This window comes from Pongo pygmaeus, chromosome 1 (genome assembly GCF_028885625.2).
Source record: "Pongo pygmaeus isolate AG05252 chromosome 1, NHGRI_mPonPyg2-v2.0_pri, whole genome shotgun sequence".
Taxonomy (NCBI): Eukaryota; Metazoa; Chordata; class Mammalia; order Primates; family Hominidae; genus Pongo; species Pongo pygmaeus.
In genome coordinates, this window is record NC_072373.2 from 136,452,058 (window position 1) to 136,472,250 (window position 20,193).

General features: G+C 43.2%; 1 protein-coding gene across 4 annotated transcripts in view; it reads left to right on the plus strand.

The window, feature by feature from the left end:
• BCAR3 (BCAR3 adaptor protein, NSP family member) overlaps window positions 1-20,193 on the plus strand; it is a 281,997-nt gene that overhangs the window by 194,795 nt on the left and 67,009 nt on the right. For all 4 annotated transcript variants that reach the window (XM_054475860.2, XM_054475872.2, XM_054475850.2 and 1 more), the window contains one exon: window positions 6,700-6,739. In XM_054475860.2, coding sequence (XP_054331835.1) covers window positions 6,700-6,739 — 40 coding nt within the window. The remainder of the gene's footprint in view (window positions 1-6,699; window positions 6,740-20,193) is intronic.

Consider the following 20,193-nt stretch of genomic DNA (forward strand, 5'->3'; position numbering starts at 1 on the left):
TTTCTGGTTCCTTGAAGCTGGAGCTGGTGTTCAAGAAGAGTTCCCTGCCCTCTAAAGCAGGGAACAGTCAGTGAGAGCAGTCAGTCTCACTGTGGAAGTTAGGTCCAAGCAGGGGGAATGACAGCTAATGACACAGGGCAGCCTGCAGGAGTGGTGCAGACCAGGGAGGCTGCAGCCAGGAGCCAGGCTGAGGGAAGGTGCCTCAGGGAGGGCTTCCTGGAGGAGGTTGGACCAAGACCCACTGGCTGGGAGAGGCAGTCTTGGCTGGAGTGATGGCGGGCCTCAGAGAGAAGAGGAATATGAGGCTAGTCAGGTAACTTGGGGTTTCCAAATAGCTGGTCCTCAGTTTTGCTGTCAGGACACTGAAGTACTGTTATGAATTAGGAAGGTTTAATCACAAGTAGGAGGAAATATAAGCAAGCACTGACTGATGATAGTTAATGTTAGAGATTGTAGGAGAGAAAGCTGGGAAGACAAACCTCAAACCTCATTAGCCAGTTAACGAAAAATTCTCTATTTTATTCTTTCTTAATTATCCTAATCTCTTTCATTTAAGACCTTAGTTTTTAAAGAGTCTCCTTTTGGGTCTGTATTTCAGTCAAACCTCATTAAAGACCATCCCTTTTCATTTTTAATGTGTAATTTCCATTTACCAAGAGTAGCTTTTGGAGAGAGATCAAGATCAAACCATTTACCTCTACACATAGCACCTCTCTCCTCCATCCCATTATGCCTCTCACTAAAGCAGAACTAAAACCCTCACCTCATAAGCCCTGCTTTTATTGCAGACATTTCAAGGGAATGGCTTTGGATGGCTTTAATACAATTTTCCCTAATTTGAGTCATTCATCCAATGCTATGTCATGTTTGAATGACCCATGTTACTTTTCTCGTGTAGAGATAGTCCACTGGCACCCAAATATTTCACAATTTTAAGTGAAAAAGAAAAGATGGACCCAGGCGCGGTGGCTCACACCTGTAATCTCAGCACTTTGGGAGGCCGACGTGGGCGGATCAGTTGAAGTCAGGAGTTCAAGACCAGCCTGGCCAACATGGTGAAATCCCCGTCTCTACTAAAAATACAAAAATTAGCCAGGTGTGATGGTGCATGCCTGTGATCCCAGCTACTCAGGAGGCTAAGTCGGGAGAATCGCTTGAACCTGGGAGGCAGAGGTTGCAGTGAGCCAAGATCACGCCATTGCACTCCAGCCAGGGCGACAAGAGTGAGACTCAAAAAAAAAATGTATTTCAAGAAAACAATACGTAGGAACTTTATCATACAGCTGGTCTCTGATGCCATTGTTTGGGGCTACCTTATACGTGAGAGCACTTCAAATCTCCTTTGGTACTTTAGTTACTAAGTCATAACAAAGAGCAGCAAAGTGAGGGTCTCTTTGGAAGCAGAGTGTCCTTCTATTTAGAAGAAGTGTTTTCTCTAGAATATCACTGTCCCGTAGAACTTTTTGCAATGTTGGAAATATTCTATAATTGGGTCATGCTAGCTGCTAGCCACTGGTGTAACTGAGGAGCTGATTTGTAAATTTTATTTGGCTTTAATTTAAATAAAGCTTCTTTAAACATCTTAAATTTTATAGTTCTGTTAACCTGTATGTTTTTTTGTTCTGGTCTCAGGAACCCTTTTTTACCCCCAGACCATCTTACCTTTTCTGGTGAAAAGGGTTTGGGTTCCCAGCAAGGAGTTGCATCTCTAAGACAGCAAATTTGATTAGGTTTCTTAAACAGTCCTATGATTCTGTGGGAGGGGCATTCATGTTTAGAGCAAAAGTTCACCACACAAGAATCTTTCTTATAAAATTACTTTTCTTTTTACCTTCTTTACCAAAAATACCTCTTTAAATCTTTAACTTTCTTTTCATCTCTTATTTCCTGATTCCTTTACCTTGTTTTAGACATAACCCTATGAGGGTTGAGTTAGACAAAGATATTTTACCTTTAATAAGAACATTAAAAAGAAAATGTTTTCCTGTAATTCTTAAATCAGAAATTACCCAGATACTTAATATCGAATAATAACCTTAGATCCTAAATTATGACAAGTTTGTTTGTAAGCATTTATTCCATTACATTTATCTGATTAATGTAATAGTTTACCTAGACTATTAACAAAAACTGTGATAGCTAATATTTAAAGTTATTTTCCTTTTAACTATTTTTATAACTGTGAATTTCAGGTATTTACTTAAGTAATAAAACTTATGCTTAATTTTAAGGGTATTTATACCGATAACTCAGCATTTAGTTATTTTCATTAAGCCAACAATATTTCATAGGTATACGCAAGCAAAGATTATTCTGTCTTGGGCTGGGTTTTATCGTTGATAACCCTCATGGCAAATGTTATAGTATTCTGCAGGGGTAAACATTGCTAGTATTTTACCAATAGTTTTTTTTTTTTTTTTTTTTTGAGACGGAGTTTTGCTCTTGTTGCCCAGGCTGGAGTGCAGTGGCACCATCTCAGCTTGCCGCAACCTCTGCCTCCCAGATTCAAGTGATTCTCCTGCCTCACCCTCCCAAGTAGCTGGGATTACAGGCATGCACCACCATGCCAGGCTAATTTTGTATTTTTAGTAGAGACAGGGTTTCTCCATGTTGGTCAGGCTGGTCTTGAACTCCCGACCTCAGGTGATCCACATGTCCCGGCCTCCCAAAGTGCTGGGATTACAGGCGTGAGCCACCATGCCCAGCCTACCAATAATTTTAGAGCCACCTTATTTATTAAAGATTTTACTTAAGTCACGGTTATCTGGGTAATTTCCAATTTAAGAATTACAGGAAAACATTTTATTTTTAATGTTCTCATTAAAGGTAAAATATCTTTGTCTAATTCAAATCTTATAGGGTTATGTCTAAAAGCATTTGACTAGTCTTTTAAGTATCTGATTAAGTGCTTTTATATATTTTTTAAGCCAATTAATTAGAGCTCTTTATATATTTTTAGTAGTGAAACATTGTTTACACAATGTATAAATATATAGAGGTATTTAGGCATGCTGATAGAAATACATTTTATAGATTCATAAAGGCTTCCTTTTTCCTTTTTTCTAGTTAAAAATTTTTGATAACATGTTGCATCACTCTAGGCAGTTCTCAGCTAAATACTCCTAAATTTTCATATTAAAGGAAAGAACTTAGGTGAAGATCCGATAGCAAAATTTACATTATAAGCCACAGGGAGAAAAAGTTTGGTATGCTAGAGGGAAATTAAAATAAATTTAGCTGCCAATTAAACATAAATATAAAATTATATATTTATATATTATGTACATATAATGTATAATATATGCATATCATAAAGTGCATATATAATTTATAATGGCCTGTTAAATATACATAGATACATATATACACACACACACACACACAAAGATCCTGTAGCTTGACTTTAGTACTTTAGCCATGAAATAAGTATAAATCCGCTGGCTTGCAAAAAAAAAAAAAAAAAAAAAAAAAAAACTGTTAGATCCAAACAGTGGTTTTTATCTCAGTAGAAAAGTAACAGCAGATTTAAAGTAGGCAGAAAGGAAGACAGAAAAAGAGAATTTAGGAACTCTATAGTTTGCAGGTCGACCTTAAGGTTCTTTTTCCTTAATGTAAATGTGCACAAAGACCATATTACTTCTATTTTACATAAACTCTGGCAAGTAGAGGTGCCATAAAACCTACAGAGTAGTCAAAAGGGGATCATTCTCCTTATTTTCTCCTTATTTTTAGAGTATTTCTTTCTCACTTTTTTTTTTTTTTTTTTCCTCTTGAAAGGAGGAACTGAGCTCTGGCCTAGGATTTTTGTGTGGTGGATGGATATGTGTCCTGGACGAGCCATTTTAAAAATTAATTTGCACTGAGGATTTCCCTGCAGGGTTGCTGCACATTGTGGGGGGCCAACCCCCCAGACATTCCCACGAGGCCCCCAGTCACCCATAGGTGCCTTTTGGCTGGGAGGAGCAAATGCCCTTTCTCTTCAGAGCTGGAAAAACTCAGTCTCTCATTTACCTATGAAAACAACAGTTCACTTTCTCACACAAATGCGCACAGTCAAGCCAAATTGAGATTAATTCTGAGAGAAAAAGCAATAGAGGAGACCCTTTAGAATGCACCTTCAAACTAGAATTAGGATTCTTAAACAACAACTTCCTAGGAGAAAAATCAGCTCAAGAATAAATTAAGGACCATCAACCAAAACGGGAGGTCCAGAGCTCAGGAGGACTTACCAGTTCCACCAGAGGAGAAGCTCAAGCTGGGTGAGGCTTCAACGGGCCCCAGCGGGTACCTTAGCTCCAGTTTTGGGCAACTCCTTCAGGGTCCTGAGTCTTCTCTGAGGCCCCACGTGTTTGGGCATCAAATTATTGTCAATGAAAAGAGTCACACTCTGTAAAATATTTGAAGAGATTTATTCTGAGCCAAATATGAGTGACCATGGCCTGTGACACAGGCCTCAGGAGGTCTTGAAAGAATGTGCCCCTGGTGGTTGAGGCACAGCTTGATTTTATACATTTTAGGGAGGCATGAGCCATCCATCAATCAAATACTTTTAAGAAATACATTGATTTGGTCCAGAAAGGCAGGACAACTCAAAGCAGGGACTTCCAGGCTGTAGGTGAATTTAAACATTTTCTGGTTGACAATTGGTTGAGTTTGTCTAAAGACCGGGGATTGATAGAAAGGAAATGTTCACGTTAAGATAAAAGATTGTGGAGACCAAGGTTCCTTTGAAGTCTTATAGTGGCTGTCCTTAGAGACAACAGATGACAAATGTTTCCTATTCCAGTCTTTAAAAGGTGCTAGACTTTTAGTTAATTTCTTTAGGATTGGGAGGGCCTGGAAGAAAAAGATCTAGCTATGTTACTAGAGATTCTTTACAGATGCAGATTTTCCCCCACAAAGGACAGCTTTGCAGGGCCATTTCAAGATATGACAAAGAAACATGTTTTGGGGTAAAATATTTTGACTTTCTTCTTTGTCACATGTTATGCCAGAGTCAGATTGGAAAGTAAGTCATGATATATAGGGTTAAATAAAACCCATCTGATGAGAATTTATGGTTTGTAGGACATGACTCTCCAGACCCCTTAGATAGGAATTTGGGCAAGATAAAAAAATCTGAGCTTAGTCCTCAGTATGTATCCAAGATATACAACATGATGCTATGGAATACATGCAATATTTAAAAGGTTACTATAGTTGAAGCAAATTAACATATTCATCATCTCACATAGTTATCCACTTTTTTGTTTTTGTGGCAAGAACAATTGAAATCTAGTCAGTATGAATCCCATATACTGTACAATTGTATTACCTATAGTCCTCATGTTGTCCGTTAGCGCTCTAGGCTTGTTCATCCTACGTATCTGCTGCTTTCTATCCTTTGACCTACATCTCGCCATTTCCTCTGCCTTCTGCCCCCATCCCCATAACCACTGATTTATTCTCTCTCTGTATATTTGACTTTTTAAAAAAATTTCTTTTTTTTTTTTTTTTTGAGACAGAGTCTTGCTCTGTCGCCCAGGCTAGAGTGCGGTGGCATGATCTTGGCTCACTGCAACCTCCGCCTCCTGGGTTCAAGCAATTCTCCTGCCTCAGCCTCCCAGGTAGCTGGGACTACAAGCGCCCACCACCACGCCTGGCTAATTTTTTTTTTTTTTTTTGGTATTTTTAGTAGAGACGGGGTTTCACCATGTTGGTCATGCTTGTCTCCAACTCCTGACCTCAAGTGATCCACCTGCCTCGGTCCCCCAAAATGCTGGGATTACAAGCATGAGCCACCACGCCTGGCCTCTTTTTTTTTTTTTTTTCTTTTTTGAGATGGAGTTTTGCTCTTGTTGCCTAGGCTGGAGTGCAATGGTGTGAGCTCGGCTCACCGCAACCTCTGCCTCCTGGATTCAAGCGATTCTCTTGCCTCAGCCTCTCTAGTAGCTGGGATTACAGGCATGCGCCACCACGCCCAGCTAATTTTGTATTTTTAGTAGAGACGGGTTTCTCCATGCTGGTCAGGCTGGTCTCGAACTCCCCACCTGCCTTGATCCTCCCGCCTTGGCCTCCCAAAGTGCTGGGATTACAGGCATGAGCCACCGCACCTGGCCCATATGGGGGAATAAAAACACTGGGCACATAGATCAGTAGGATGAATTGCTGAGGTTTTCACCAGGAGTGGGTGGGTAACAGCCAGTGATGAGAAGAGAAGGCTCTGTTCCCTCCATCACCCAGGCACTGGGCAACCTGGGGCAGCCCTACCACCCACCTAAGCCTCTCTCTTCTTACTGTCAATGTGGGCACAACACAGTTACTGGTGGGGATGTTTTGGGGATTAACCCAGACATCACCAGTAACCGAAAGTGCCACACGTTCCCCTACCCAGTCCTGCCTGCCTCCCACCTCTGCCCTCCACTGAGCTCTTTGCTTCAGACTTTCACTTTCTATGCTCAAGTAAATCTAGAATTACCACATATAAATACTCTAACATTCTGGGGCCTGAATTTGACAGGAAAGCATGTGGGAGCTTCTAGACTGAGGTCATGGTGGTATCTCCCACCCACCACACGCACCCTGTTGTGAATACTGCCTGGGAGATGGGGCCCAGCTTAGTAACTTAATGAATAGGGTGAAATAATGTTGGACACATTATACTCAATGTAAGAATGCATCGTTCCCAACCATTCTCATATTTATATTTTCTCTTTTCAGGGATCCACATCTTCTGGACCCAACTGTGGAATATGTGAAGGTAGGAAATCAGAATTAAACATGTAGCCGTGACCCTGGGTAGTAGATTTCCTATTTGGAACACAAAGTTGCTAAATAATGCTGCAGCCTGGTTTGTGTAAAAAGCCGATTAGACTCTCCAAAACAATGGGGAGGAAATTTGACTCCCTTAGGCCTTTGGTAAATTTTGTAGGGGTCTCACGTCACCCTATTACAGGTACCCTTATCTGGCCTTAGAGCCAGATGTGTTTTAAAATTCAGAGTTGTTTTTTTTTTTTTCCATAAAGGTAATATGGTACGTATAGTAATACCCCCAGAGAGGTTTGGGGTCAGCAATCCATAATCACACTCATTATTTTCACAGTGACATGTAAGAATATTCACACTAAGAGGGATAAATAGATGACAAGTGATTTTATGTAGTTCAGGTCACATTTTGCCACCAAATGAGTTTGCTGCCAAGTGAGGTTTTTTTAATGTTAGTGTTCAGAGTTTTTTGGATTTTGGAATGTAGATGAGGAATCGTGGACCCGTATTTACTTTCAGTGGAGGACCGAAGGCTCCCTGAGATTTTATGAGCCATCTTTTCCATTCCAACAGCCACCCTCTTGTTCAGGGCTAATCTGGGGCCAAGTAGTAATATTAGGTACTTAGTTACTTTCCAGCGGGACTGGCAGTCAATGCTTCTAAGTATTCAACCCTTCTAAGTAATGTATTTCTTCTGAGCAGGAAGAAAAGATGCTTTTCACTTCTTCCCTCTGCCTCCTCATTTTCCAGTGTTGCTGTTTGCTTTATTTTCTTTTATTTTTGAAACTGTTTTCTGTCACCTCCTACAAAAGAAAGAAGTCTGATTCTCACATTTGGTTTCTTGGATTTATGACAACATACTTATTTTTTGGGAGAAATCGTGGCAAGAGTTAGAGTTTAGAATCAGGAGTCTCATTCCACCTTCGCTATCCCAAAGGCAGCATCCTAGTTTCAGAGTATGTAGGCCTGTCACTTTTGTGTGTACCCATGCCTTCCCCCAGAGTTCTGCCATTTCCTCCCTCTTTAAAAGACTGGAGGATGGACGGAAGAGGAGGAAGCTCCAGTAGAACCACTTGGCCACTTGGGGCGATCGTAGTGAGGTTTGTTGGAATGGAGGTGGATATTCTTTTTTCCCGTCTCTTATACCTGAATGACAACTGAGCTGTGTTTTCATGGGAGAAAATGTGTAATCCTAAACCCTCAGGGCTACCACACCAGAATCTGGCCAGAGCTTTATAAATAGTGTATCTGTGTCCCTCCCGGATACATCACATGTTTTGTGCAGGTTGTGCATTGCAAAGTATTAGAGGATGCTATTTGCATAGACTGTGATTTGACTTAACAAAAAATGCACTCTAGAATTCTGCAGTGTGTAACAACAGCCCTTTAAAAATCACTCCATGCCTTGTTTCAGAAACTGGCTATCTCCTACCACGGGCCAGTCTGGCTGTGCTCAGCAAGTGTACTGCCTTCTTACTCCAATACCTCAGTCTTTTCTTTTACAAAAGTCTAAACCCCTTTTAAGATAATTTGGTAGTGCATTCTCAAGCTAAATATAGAGGATTTTGGAATGGCCTGTTTAGGTATTATCCAAGCTATTGCATCTCATTTATGAATATCAATCATTGTGAGTTGAGTGGTATTGACAAAGAAGAGATATCGGAGTTGTCGGTGGCTTCTGTTTATCTGGGCTCTGTTTGCCTTCTCCTGGCAGTGAGATGTGATGGAACTGCTCTTTGAGGTTCAGAGGGTTCTCCTTTTCAAGAACTTGTTGAGGTATTCTGAAGGGTACCCTTTCCTCCTAACTTGATCTGAATCTAGTCAGAGCCTTATAAATGATGTGTCTGTATCCTTCCTGAATGCATCACTTTTTTTTTCTTTCTCACTTCACCCTTGGTTTAGAGGGATGGTTTGGGAATGTGTTGAGCCAATGTAGGGTATTTTCATTTGCCTCTGTGGACACTAAGGCTCTGAAAGCACATTCATAGAGGTCTCTGAGGTAAAGGTCCAAGGGGACCCAGGGACCCGTCTTCTTGGGTTGGGTCTGTTGTAGCACTTCTCACACTTAGTTGCCCTGTGGAGCCAGGCTGACCAGTGCCAGGAAGGCCCCATAAGTTGATGCCAGCTGGTACCTCATGGCTGGAGATAAATCAAGGGAGGTGAGAGAGTTGCAGATAAACTGAGGTGCAGTTTGACCCCCTTAACTTCTTATCTACAATCCTCTTGTGTACTTAATGCCTCTTGAGCTTGGAGAAAAGTAGTTCTATGTGAATTATGTTGTGTCATAAAGACCCCTTCCAGTAGGTTCAGATTCATTGGCCGAAAAAACAAGCATTAAGAAGCCAAATTTTAGGATCCATTTTGACCCCAGAATGGGGGGAGTCTTATCCTATCCTGAGTCTCATCCAGGCAGGGGAAGCACCCAGTTGTGGCCAACAGACAGCAGTCCAAATACTGGCAGGAGCTCCAGCCCCAGGTCTCCCTCCCTCCCTGTGTCTTTAAATGCTGCTCCCCTGCTGGGCGCGGTGGCTCACACCTGTAATCCCAGCACTTTGGGAGGCCGAGGTGGGCAGATCACCCGAGGTCAGGAGTTCGAGACCAGCCTGGCCAACATGGTGAAACCCTGTCTGTACTAAAAATACAAAAATTAGCCGGGTGTGGTGGCAGGCATCTGTAATCCTAGCTACTCGGGAGGCTGAGGGAGGAGAATTGCTTGAACCTGGGAGGCGGAGGTTGCAGTGAGCCGAAGTCGCACCATTGTACTCCAGCCTGGGCGACAACAGTGAGACTCCGTCTCAAAAAAAAAAAAAAAATGCTGCTCCCCTCCCCATCGGAGACTTTCCAACCATCTTCCCTTGGTTTTTTCAGTGCCCACATAGAAGAGAGAGGTCTGGGATTGCCTCCTGCCTCCTTGGGTCTGGGAGAGACAAGGTACTGAGGCTGACCCTCATAGCTCATGGGGCGAGGGGACTGCAGTGTCATGGCAGGAGAGAGCTGGGTGGAGAAAGAATCCAACATTCAGCTCTGGCAGTTTGTATGTGTGTCCTCCTAGCACCGTGCACCGTTTGTGTTGCAGTACATTCATGCCGGGTGAAAGGGGACCGGTTTCTCGGTTGCTTAGCTACCGGTCGTTCATCCCAAGCGGAATGGAGGAAAATATGCATGGCTGGGAAGCCCCAGGGCTGTTTGGCAGCTCTTTTACCTTGTCCAGCAGGCTGGCCTCCTGCTGGGACTCCTGACAGCACCAAGACCCCAAAGGCTCAATTGGATATTTGGATGTGAGAGGAAAATAAATTGCAGATCCAAAGTAGTCCAGGGATTTGGGGAATCTCATTCCTCACTGTTTCCGTCTCTTTAATTCTGGCACTTAAAGGAGAGAATTTTGTTTTTTTTCTTTTCTTTTTTCTCCCGTTTTTCCTAACCTTCTCTCCTCACAATTTTTTCCCCCCACAGTAGCTCAGAACATGATCATCTTGAGAGTTTGGTTTTAACTTTTGTCTAATCATGAGGTCCTTTTCTGTGATCAAACGTAATTGATTCTATTTCCCTGCATTGAAAGGAAAGATTTCTTCCAGGTTGGAAAGCCGAACCCTCCAGAGTAGCTCCACCTTCCTCCTGCTGTTTACCATGTAGCTGGTGACTTCGGTTCCTGGCGTACAGCTCTGGAATTTTCCTCTGCGTACCTAGCATACCTTACCCTAGATAAAACCAAACATTTTTTTTTTAATAGGAGGAAATATCTTTTAGAGCCAATAACCCTAGGCAAAATTATGAAGTAGAATTTTATCTCTATACTGCTTAACCTACTCACTGCCCCATTGCATTTGGCCAGATTTTTACTTCGTTAAAACACAATTACACTGTGTCCAGTTTCTTAGATCACTGTCAAGTAGTTGCTTAGAAAATTTGATAAAATAGTAGTGCTAAAATGTTAATAAATGATAACAGCTCCGTGTGTTCCCCTTCCCAGATAGCTGTCCAACAGAGATTCACATCCCGTGAGAACCCCCACCCCAGGGAGGGAGCTGGGTCCACACTCTGGTTCTTTTTGTTTTGTTTTGTTTTGAGATGGAGTCTTGCTTTGTTGCCCAGGCTGGAGTACAATGGCACAGTCTTGGCTCACTGCAACCTCTGCCTCTCAGGTTCAAGCAATTCTCCTGCCTCAGCCTCCTGAGTAGCTGGAGCTACAGGTGTCTGCCACCAAAGCTGGCTAATTTTTTGTGTTTTTAGTAGAGATGGGGTTTCACCGTATTAGCCAGGATGGTCTCGATCTCCTGACCTCATGATCCACCCACCTCGGCCTCCCAAAGTGCTGGGATTACAGGCGTGAGCCACTGCGCCCCAGCCCACACTCTTGTTCTAATTAGCAATGTGACCCTGGATTTGCCACCTGCTCTCTGTGGGTTCCATTGTCCCCACGATAGAAACCTTGGAGTGGGCTAATGTTCCTTCTAGCTTAAGTTTTTAGGATTCTCCATGCCTAGAATAGGCTGGAGAGGAAAATCTTGTAGCCAGTGGTAAGGAGTTCTTAATTGTGTGATATCCCTGTTGATCCTAACATTGCCCTATTGATTGGAACAGGATACCATTTCATGTTGTATCTTGAATATGAAGACCAAGGTCATGACGGATCATAACTGCCACCACCATGTTCCCAGAAGAGTGGAAGTTACCCCAGCACTCTTGCATTGCTCTGTGATCCATTATGGTTCACTTCTGTAACCCCCTTTGAACCTATGAAGCCTAGGTTCACTTCCACTCTTTATCATTCTCTTCCTTTTATTTTCCCCAGGAACTGCATCTTTAAGCTTCAGAAGTTGCCCCCACAACCTGCACTAAATATAAATGTATATTATCTCTTCTGGGTGCAGTGGCTTACGCCTGTAATCCCAGCACTTTGGGAGGCTGAGGTGGGTGGATCACCTGAGGTCAGGAGTTCGAGACCAGCCTGACCAACATGGTGAAGCCCCGACTCTACTAAAAATACAAAAATTAGCTGAGCATGGTGGAAGGCGCCTCAGGAGGCCGAGGCAGGAGAATCGCTTGAACCTGGCAGGTGGAGGTTGCAGTGAGCCAAGATTGGGCCATTGCACTCCAGGCTGGGCAACAGAGCAAGACTCGTCTCAAAAAAAAAAAAAAAAAAAAAAAATTTACGTTTTCTCCTTCCCCTTTATACCTATATTCCTTTTAGCCTCAAGACTAGTACTGTTTTGTTTGTTTTGTTTTTTGAGACAGGGGCTTACTCTGTTGCCCATGCTGGACTGCAGTGGCGGGATCGTAGCTCACTGAAGCTTTGAACTCCTCGGCTCAAGCAATCCTCCCACCTCAGCCCCCCCAAGTAACTGGGACCACAGACGACCACCACCATGCCTGACTAATTTTTTTTTATTTTTTGTAGAAACAGGGTCTCACTATGTTGCCCAGGCTTGTCTCGAACTCTTGGCCTCAAGTGATACTCCTGCCTCAGCCTCCCAAAGTGCTGGGATCACAGATATGAGCCACCATGCTGGGCCAAGACTAATTCTTTTTGGCCTCTTCACACACCAGCACTACAGTTATTTTAGTAAAGAGTTCTTTTCTAGGAGTGGTTTAAGCTGTAGTTTTTTAAGGGAGGAAGTGATTGGCTAGGGCAGGGCTGCATGATTTTTCTTTTAGAAGAAGTGTTTATTATACATTTTCCATTTTAAAATAAATTGTCCTCAAAAAAGTTACATTAGAAAATATGGTGAAGTAGAAAAAAATATTGGAATGCCTGTTTTTTTTTTTTGTTTTTTTTTTTTTTCAAATTAGCCGTGAATAGGCAAGTGGTTTTTTGTGGCCAGGCTATAAACAGCACGCTTGCCCGCCTGTGGACAAAGGCCTGCTCTCCAGGCTACCGCAGTGAGGAAGTGTCAGGACGGAATGCAGCCTTTTGTTCCTGGCTAGATTCCTAGTGAACGCATGTCCTCTTTCTTTTGTAGTCAGCCTTGGTGGGTTCTTGTTAGACCCACTGTGAGCTGTAATAGAATGACCTACAGTCTCTGAGCTTGTTGCGCAGGTTAGGAGAAGAAAGGACAAGGCTGCAGCTGTTATCCTGAGTGGGGACAGAGCCCTGCAGCTTCTCCCTTCACAGTGCAGATGACCCCAGAGAAACTCAGGAAGCTGTCCTTTGTGGGGTCAATGCTCCGAAAATTCTCCTTCCCCAAGGGTCTTCTAGGTCTACAGACATTACAGGCCATCCAAGGCTCAGATCTTAGCAAGGCTGTTTCCTGCAGCCGGCTGGGGATACATTAGGTCACCCAGCATATTTAAAAAGGAGTAATTACGCAAATTCCAGTGCCAAGAATAAGTGCCCTGGCTGCCGGAGACCTCAGTGGAGAAGGGGTGACGTGACTTCAGCTCCCTTTTTGTACTCAAGATGGCTGCAGCCATGGTCACAATTAAATAGCTGTCTTTGACGGAAGCCTTTTCTTCTAGCAGGAAAGCAGGCCAGTCTGCTCTGAATTAGCCAGCTCGCAAAGTCGTGAAAGGGACTTACAAAAACAATGGCACGCTGTACATTCCGTGAGATTTTAACAAGTTATATGAACCAAATAATGGGCCGATTGGCTGGCTCTGCAGGTTTTTGCCTGAGTGTGCACATTGGCAGAGCCAGCGCCATCCCCTGTGGGACCAGAGATCAAACGCCGCCAGCAGTGAATGTAAAACAGCCCTGGCCCACTCTGGGGCCCACATGCAGAGGGATGAAAGAGAGCTTCCACCCAACTTCTTCCACTCCACCCCAAAAACATTCTCTGCAAATATTCTTGGGAGGTTTGGTGTTACTACAGTTATTAAAAATGCTGAGGTAGGATGTTCCCACATGCTAGGTATGGATGACAGTCTCCCTCATTCAGTGGAATCTTATCCTTCAGGTCTATGAAAATGTGGCCATTTATAAAAAGTAAAACCTTTTGAAAACACATGTCCATATAAAAGTCTATATGCATGTTTATAGTGACATTATTCGTAATTGACAAAAACAAAAACTGGAGACAACCCCAAAGTCCTTCAACTGGAAAAAAGTAGTACGCCCATATAATGGCATATTATTTAACCTTAAAAAGGAATGGACTTTTATTTACTTATTTTTTTAAGAAACAGGGTCTCACTCTGTTGCCCAGGCTGGAGTTCAGTGGTGCAATCATAGCTCACTGTAACCTCAAACTCCTGGTCTTGAGTGATCCTCCCACCTCACTGAGTAGCTAGGACTCCAGGCACTCACTACCACACCCAGCTAACTTGTTTATTTTTTGTAGAGATGGGGTCTCCCTGTGTGCCTGGGCTGATCTCGAATTCTGGCCTTCCTCCTGCCTTGGCCTCCCAAAGTGCTGGGATTACATGTGTGAGCCACTGCGTCCAGCCTACGAGTGAACTATTGATATATGCAGAAACACACATTGTGTTAGTCTGTTTTCATGCTGCTGATAAAGACATACCCGAGACTGGGCAACTTACAAAAGAAAAAAGTTTATTGAACTTACAGTTCCATATGGCTGGTGAGGCCTCACAATCATGGTGGAAGGTGAAAAGCACGTCTCACATGGCAGCAGACAAGAGAAGAGAGCTTGTGCAGGGAAACTCTCTTTTTTTTTTTTTTTTTTTTTTTTAGACAGAGTCTCACTGTGTTGCCCTGGCTGGAGTGCAGTGGCATGATCTTGGCTCATTGCAACCTCCACTTCCTCAGTTCAAGCAATTCTCCTCCCTCAGCTTCCCAAGTAGCTGGGATTATAGGCATGGGCCACCATGCCCAGCTAATTTTTTTGTATTTTTAGTAGAGGTGGGGTTTTGCCATGTTGGCCAGCCTGGTCTCGCACTCCTGACCTCAAATGATCTGCCCACCTCGACCTCCCAAAGTGCTGGGATTATAGGCATGAGCCACTGCGCCCAGCGGAAACTCCCCATTTTAAACATCAGATCTCATGAGACTTATTCACTATCATGAGAACAGCATGGGAAAGACCTGCCCCCATGATTCAATTACCTCCCACCAGGTCCCTCCCACAACACATGGGAATTCAAGATGAGATTTGGGTGGGGACACAGCCAAACCATATCATGCATGAATCTTGAATACATTACGTTGAGTGAAAGTAGACAGTCTCAAAGGCTACGTACTCTAAAATTACATTTGTATGATATTGTGGAAAAGGCAAAACTTATAGTGACAGAAAACAAATAAATGGTTGAAAAGAGGTTGGGGAAGAGATGAAGTATACCAGGGAGCTTTCGGGGATGATAGAAATAGAAATATCGTGATTGTAGTGGTAGTTACCCAACTGGGGTTGGCTGTCAGTGCTCATGGAATTGTACTAAAAAGGGTGACTTTTGCTGAATGCAAATTATACCCAATAAGCCTGACCTTAAAAAGCAAGCTAGGCCGGTGTGATGGCTCACGCCTGTAATCCCAGCCCTTTGGGAGGCCGAGGCAGGTGGATCACAAGGTCAGGAGTTCAAGACCAGCTTGGCCAACATGGTGAAGCCCCTGACTACTAAAAAAAATACAAAAATTAGCCGGGCATGGTGGCGTACACCTGTAATCCCAGCTACTCGGGAGGCGGAGGCAGGAGAATTGCTTGAACCTGAGAGGCGGAGGTTGCAGTGAGCAAAGATTGCGCCACAGCACTCCAGACTGGGTGACAGAGCGAGACTGTATCAAAACAGACACAAAAAAGCAAGTTAAAGCCTTGTATTTCAGTCCTTAAGTGCTGCCACCTCAGTAGGAGAAATTTTCCATTTTGAGATGGGCCACACCAGGGAGGCCAGACCCTTGATGAGATGGAAAAAGTGCCGAGCTTGAGGATTTTTAACTGCAGTGGCTCATTCAACAGATATTTTTTAGTATATACCATGTGTTTTTAATTGTTCAGTCAGGTCAGACCAGGTGGGAGGAAAGTGTTACCAGGAGCCTAACCTGAGATAGTCGCAGTGGGAATGGAAAGTTAGGCCACAAGCTGAAGGGCTTTTAGAGACAGAATTAAGACCCAGTTATTAGGGAAGCTGAGAGATTCTAACAGGATGTAAATGGTGCAGGTGAGAGAAAGAAGCTAGGGGCAGTTGCTGGGACCACACTAGTACCTAGCATTGTGCCAGAAGCCAGTAAATAGGGAGGAGAGGGGATGTCCATTTGGAAACCTTGTTATCACAGTGACGTTAATCTTTGAGCATTTGTGGATATCTTTAGACCAAGGGGTCAGCAAACTATAGCCTAAGACCAAATCTAGCCCACCACCTATTTTTATATGACCACTAAGCTAAAAGTGGATTTTATATTTTAATATGGCTTTTTTTATGGCTTTTTTTTTTTGAGATGGAGTTTCGCTCTTGTTGCCCAGGCTGGAGTGCGATCGTGCAATCTGGGATCACTGCAACCTCTGCCTCCCAGGTTCAAGCAATTCTCCTGCCTCAGCCTCCCAAGTAGCTGGGATTACAGGTGTCTGCCACCACGCCCAGCTAATTTTTTATATTTTTATTAGAGATGGGGTTTCATCATGTTGGTCAGGCTGGTCTTTGAACTCCTGACCTCAGGTGATCCACTGCCTCGGCCTCCTGAAGTGCTAAAATGGCTTCTTAAAAATCAAAAGAAGAGTGGCAAAATTACATAAAGTTCCAGTTTTTATGTGCATCCATAGTTTTATTGGAACACAGCAATGCCCATTCATTTATGTATTGTCTGTGGCTGCTTTTCCTATAATGGTGGGATTGAGTACAGATTCTCCTCCACTTACGATGGGGCTACATCCCAATAAACCCATCATCAATTGAAAATATCGTAAGTTGAAAATGAATTTAATACACCTAATCTAGCGAATATTTTAGCTTAGCCCACTGAATATTATAGTTTACCCCAGCATCACCTAAGAGTATCATAGTACATGTTGCTAGGCCGGAAAAGATCACATTTCGAAATTTGAAGCACAGTTTCTACTGAATATGTATCACTTCAGCACCATCGTAAAGTTGAAAATCAGTGGAACCATTGTTAAGTTAGGGCCTCTGTAGTTGTGACACTATGGCCTCAGCCTAACAGAACCTTTTACAGAGTTTTCTGACCCTTGCTCTAGGCTATTTGCACCTTTACTGTTTCTGTTTTGCCTTCCCAATAATGCATAACGGGCTTTCAACAAAAGTGAGTCCTTGGGCAAATTTTGTGATCTTGCACAATCACGAGGATAGTGCTTTTGTCACACTGTGCAGGATTTGTGAGGTGTACCTGTCAGCTCTGAGCAGCATCTCTCTGCTGCCCTAGTCGGTTCTGGCATCTTTAGCCCCGATGGATGAACAGGTGTGTGGGGCAGCATGGGTACTTGAACCCTGACTGCCCCTGCCTGGGGCTTGCGTGGATAACTCCTCAGGCCAGACACTGCTTTGTCCATGCAGCCTGAGATGGGTTTTCTTGTGCCGCAAGTCAGAGAGAAGTGACTTCTTACTGGGCCTCCTGAACTTGATGGTTTGAGATAAGGTCAAACCCTGGAGCTGCCCTCTGGAGGTGCTGAAAGGAACATGGTCTGGCCAGTTAGAGGAATAAGACCAGATTTACATTCTGTGTGAATTTGTATTCTGTGCTGCAGGCATCAGCCTTGAAGCTGAGGCACCATCCTCCCTAGCTCAAGGAAGGATTCTTCTGAGATCCCAAACTGTAGGGATGACTGAGAGACTCAAAAACTAACAGGCAGGCAAGAATTGAAACTGTGGCTTCTGACGGGACTCAGCTCCATATTGGACTTCGAATCTGGTGTGGCCTGTCCACCTCTAACCTCATCTCCTGCCACCCCAATAGTCACTGTCCTCTGCCACCCTGGCTTTCCCTAGTGTCCCTGGGACTTTGCCTTCCCATTGGCCTGGAAGTTTCTGAGGCAGAATAGCTGAGAGGTTTGGAGTGAGTGCTAGGACACTGCTGTGGGTTGAATTATGTCCCCCAAAAACGATATGTTGAAGTCCTAAACCCCAGTACCTGTGAATGGTGAACTTATTGGGAAATAGGGTCATTGCAGATATAATCAAATTAAGATGAGGTCATATTGGACAAGGATGGGCCCTAATCCACTGACTGGTGTCCTTATAAGAAGAAGATTTGGACCAGACACAGGTGTAGAGGGAGAAGGCCATGTGAGGACAGACAGAGACTGGGGGATGAGTCTGCAAGCCGAGGAGTGCTAGCAACCACCAGAGGTGAGGAAGAGGCAAGGCAGGCTCCTCCCTGCAGCCTTCGGAGCCGTTGTGGCCCTCCGGATACTTTATATAGGATTTTTAGCCTCCAGAGCTGTGAGACAATAGAAACATTTCTATTTTAAAGTAGCCAAGTTTGTGGTAATTGGTCATGGCAGTCCTGGAAACTAATACAAATCCAGAGCCCTGTTTTAGCCATTTCTTGGTTGTATGACCTTGGGCAAGTTACTGAAGTTCTCTGGAGCTCAATTTCCTTAACAGTAAATGGGAAGATCGGGGGATTAAACAGTGAATACATGTGAAGTTCTTAGTTCTTAGCACAGTGCCCCACATGTAGTTAGCACTCAGTAAATACCAGCTGTATGGCTGGTTCATTTGACTCACATTTCACTGCCTCAGAACAGCCTTATCTGACATCCGTACTAAAAGCAGTCCCCAACTCACTATCTCATTACTCTGTATATTATCCTCATTTGTCCCAAATTTTATTTATTTTATTTTTTTTGAAACAAGGTCTGGCTTTGTCACCCAGGCTGGAGTGCAGTGGCGCAATCTCAGCTCACTGTAATCTTTGCCTCCCAGGCTCAAGCCATCCTCCCACTTCAGCCTCATGAGTAGCTGGGTCTACAGGCATGCACCATCACACCTGGCTGATTTTTGTATTTTTTTTTTTTTTAGAGACCTGGTTTCACCATCATGTTGGCCAGGCTGGTCTCAAACTCGTGAGCTCAAGTGATTTGCCTGCCTTGGCCTCCCAGAGTGCTGAGATTACAGGTTTGAGCCACCACACCCGGCCTTATTTGTTTACTTTTAAAAATAAGACTTCTCACTAGTATGTGAGTCCTGAGGACAAAGACCCTTCTTTTGTTTAGTGAGTAAGCACACACACCAGATGCACAAGGGCGTTTAATTTTTAATTTTTGTGAGTACAGAGTAGGTGTATATGAGATATTTTGATACAGGCATACAATGTGTAATAATCACATCAGGGTAAATGGGGCATCCATCACCATTTATCCTTTGAGTTACAAACAATCCAATTATACTCTCCAGTTATTTTAAAATGTACACATACTGGGCATTTAAATTTAGGGAAGGGGGAATGAGGTTGTTCTAAAAATTTTATATTTCGCAAAGCAGGTAATGCTGATGTCTCTAAAATTTTTCCAGAAATCCTTCAGTGTTTTTATTTCAAAACAGCAAAGAGGTTCCCACACCTAACCTCAGTCTACCTTCTCTTGCCCACCTGGTACAGGATAAAAACTGTGGGGTTGCTGTTGTCACCTTAAATACTCACATATTTGGGCAGAGATATACGCTGTTTTTAAAAGTGTAGTTCTGGCAACTTCTGTGGCTTAGAGCTATCTACTCTTTGGGAGATCTTGTTAACTATAGGGAGTCAGTAACTTCAACACCAAAATGAGAGGCCTGGATTGCTAGCTTTAGAATCATTTGCTGTTAAGCTCTGCCCTCTAGTGGTCATCAGTGTCACAACAGTTCAGCATTTGGCTACAGTTTGGTTTCTAAATATTCTAAGAGCTTTTAATATTAAATGTAATAGCATGTCAGGACTTGTATTCAACTTCAGAAAGAAGAGCTGTGTTTACAATACATGAAAATGCAGATTTAAATTGTCAAGGAATTTTATTATTAGAATTAATTGTCAATGTTCTTGAATGAAGAGCTCTAAAATGCTACAATACTGTATGTAGATTTTGAGATACGAGGTTTGCATTTGGCCCAAAGTGTTACCTCTGGTAACCAAGAAGTTTCCTGGGAACAACTTGTATTTGAATCGTGATTTGGTATCTGAAAAAACATCTCTGCTTGGCAGGAAGGATGCTGGTATTGGGTAAGGCAGAAGACTCCATGCCTGGGAGACAGCGTGTGCCCAGGCTGACTGGAGCAGGAGAGAACAGTGGGAGGAGCCTTGGGAGAAGCACTAGGTGCTCCATGTTGCTTGAATGGGAAAAGAGATTCCGAGAAGATGATCACATTGTTAAGAAATGAGTTTGGGAGGAATTTTATTTATTGCCAAACTATCTAACTACATATAACTTTGCAACTTGCTTTTTTCATTGGACATCATTCCATATTAAACGTATGGGCCTCCCTCCTTCTTTCCAATGGGTACCCAGTATTCCATTGTATGAAATACAGTTATAGTTAACTAGTTCCCTACTGACATTTGGGTTTTGCTACTGTTCTGTTAGAAACAGTTTTGTGGTTAGTACATAGTCATTTAGTAAGTATTTGTTGAGT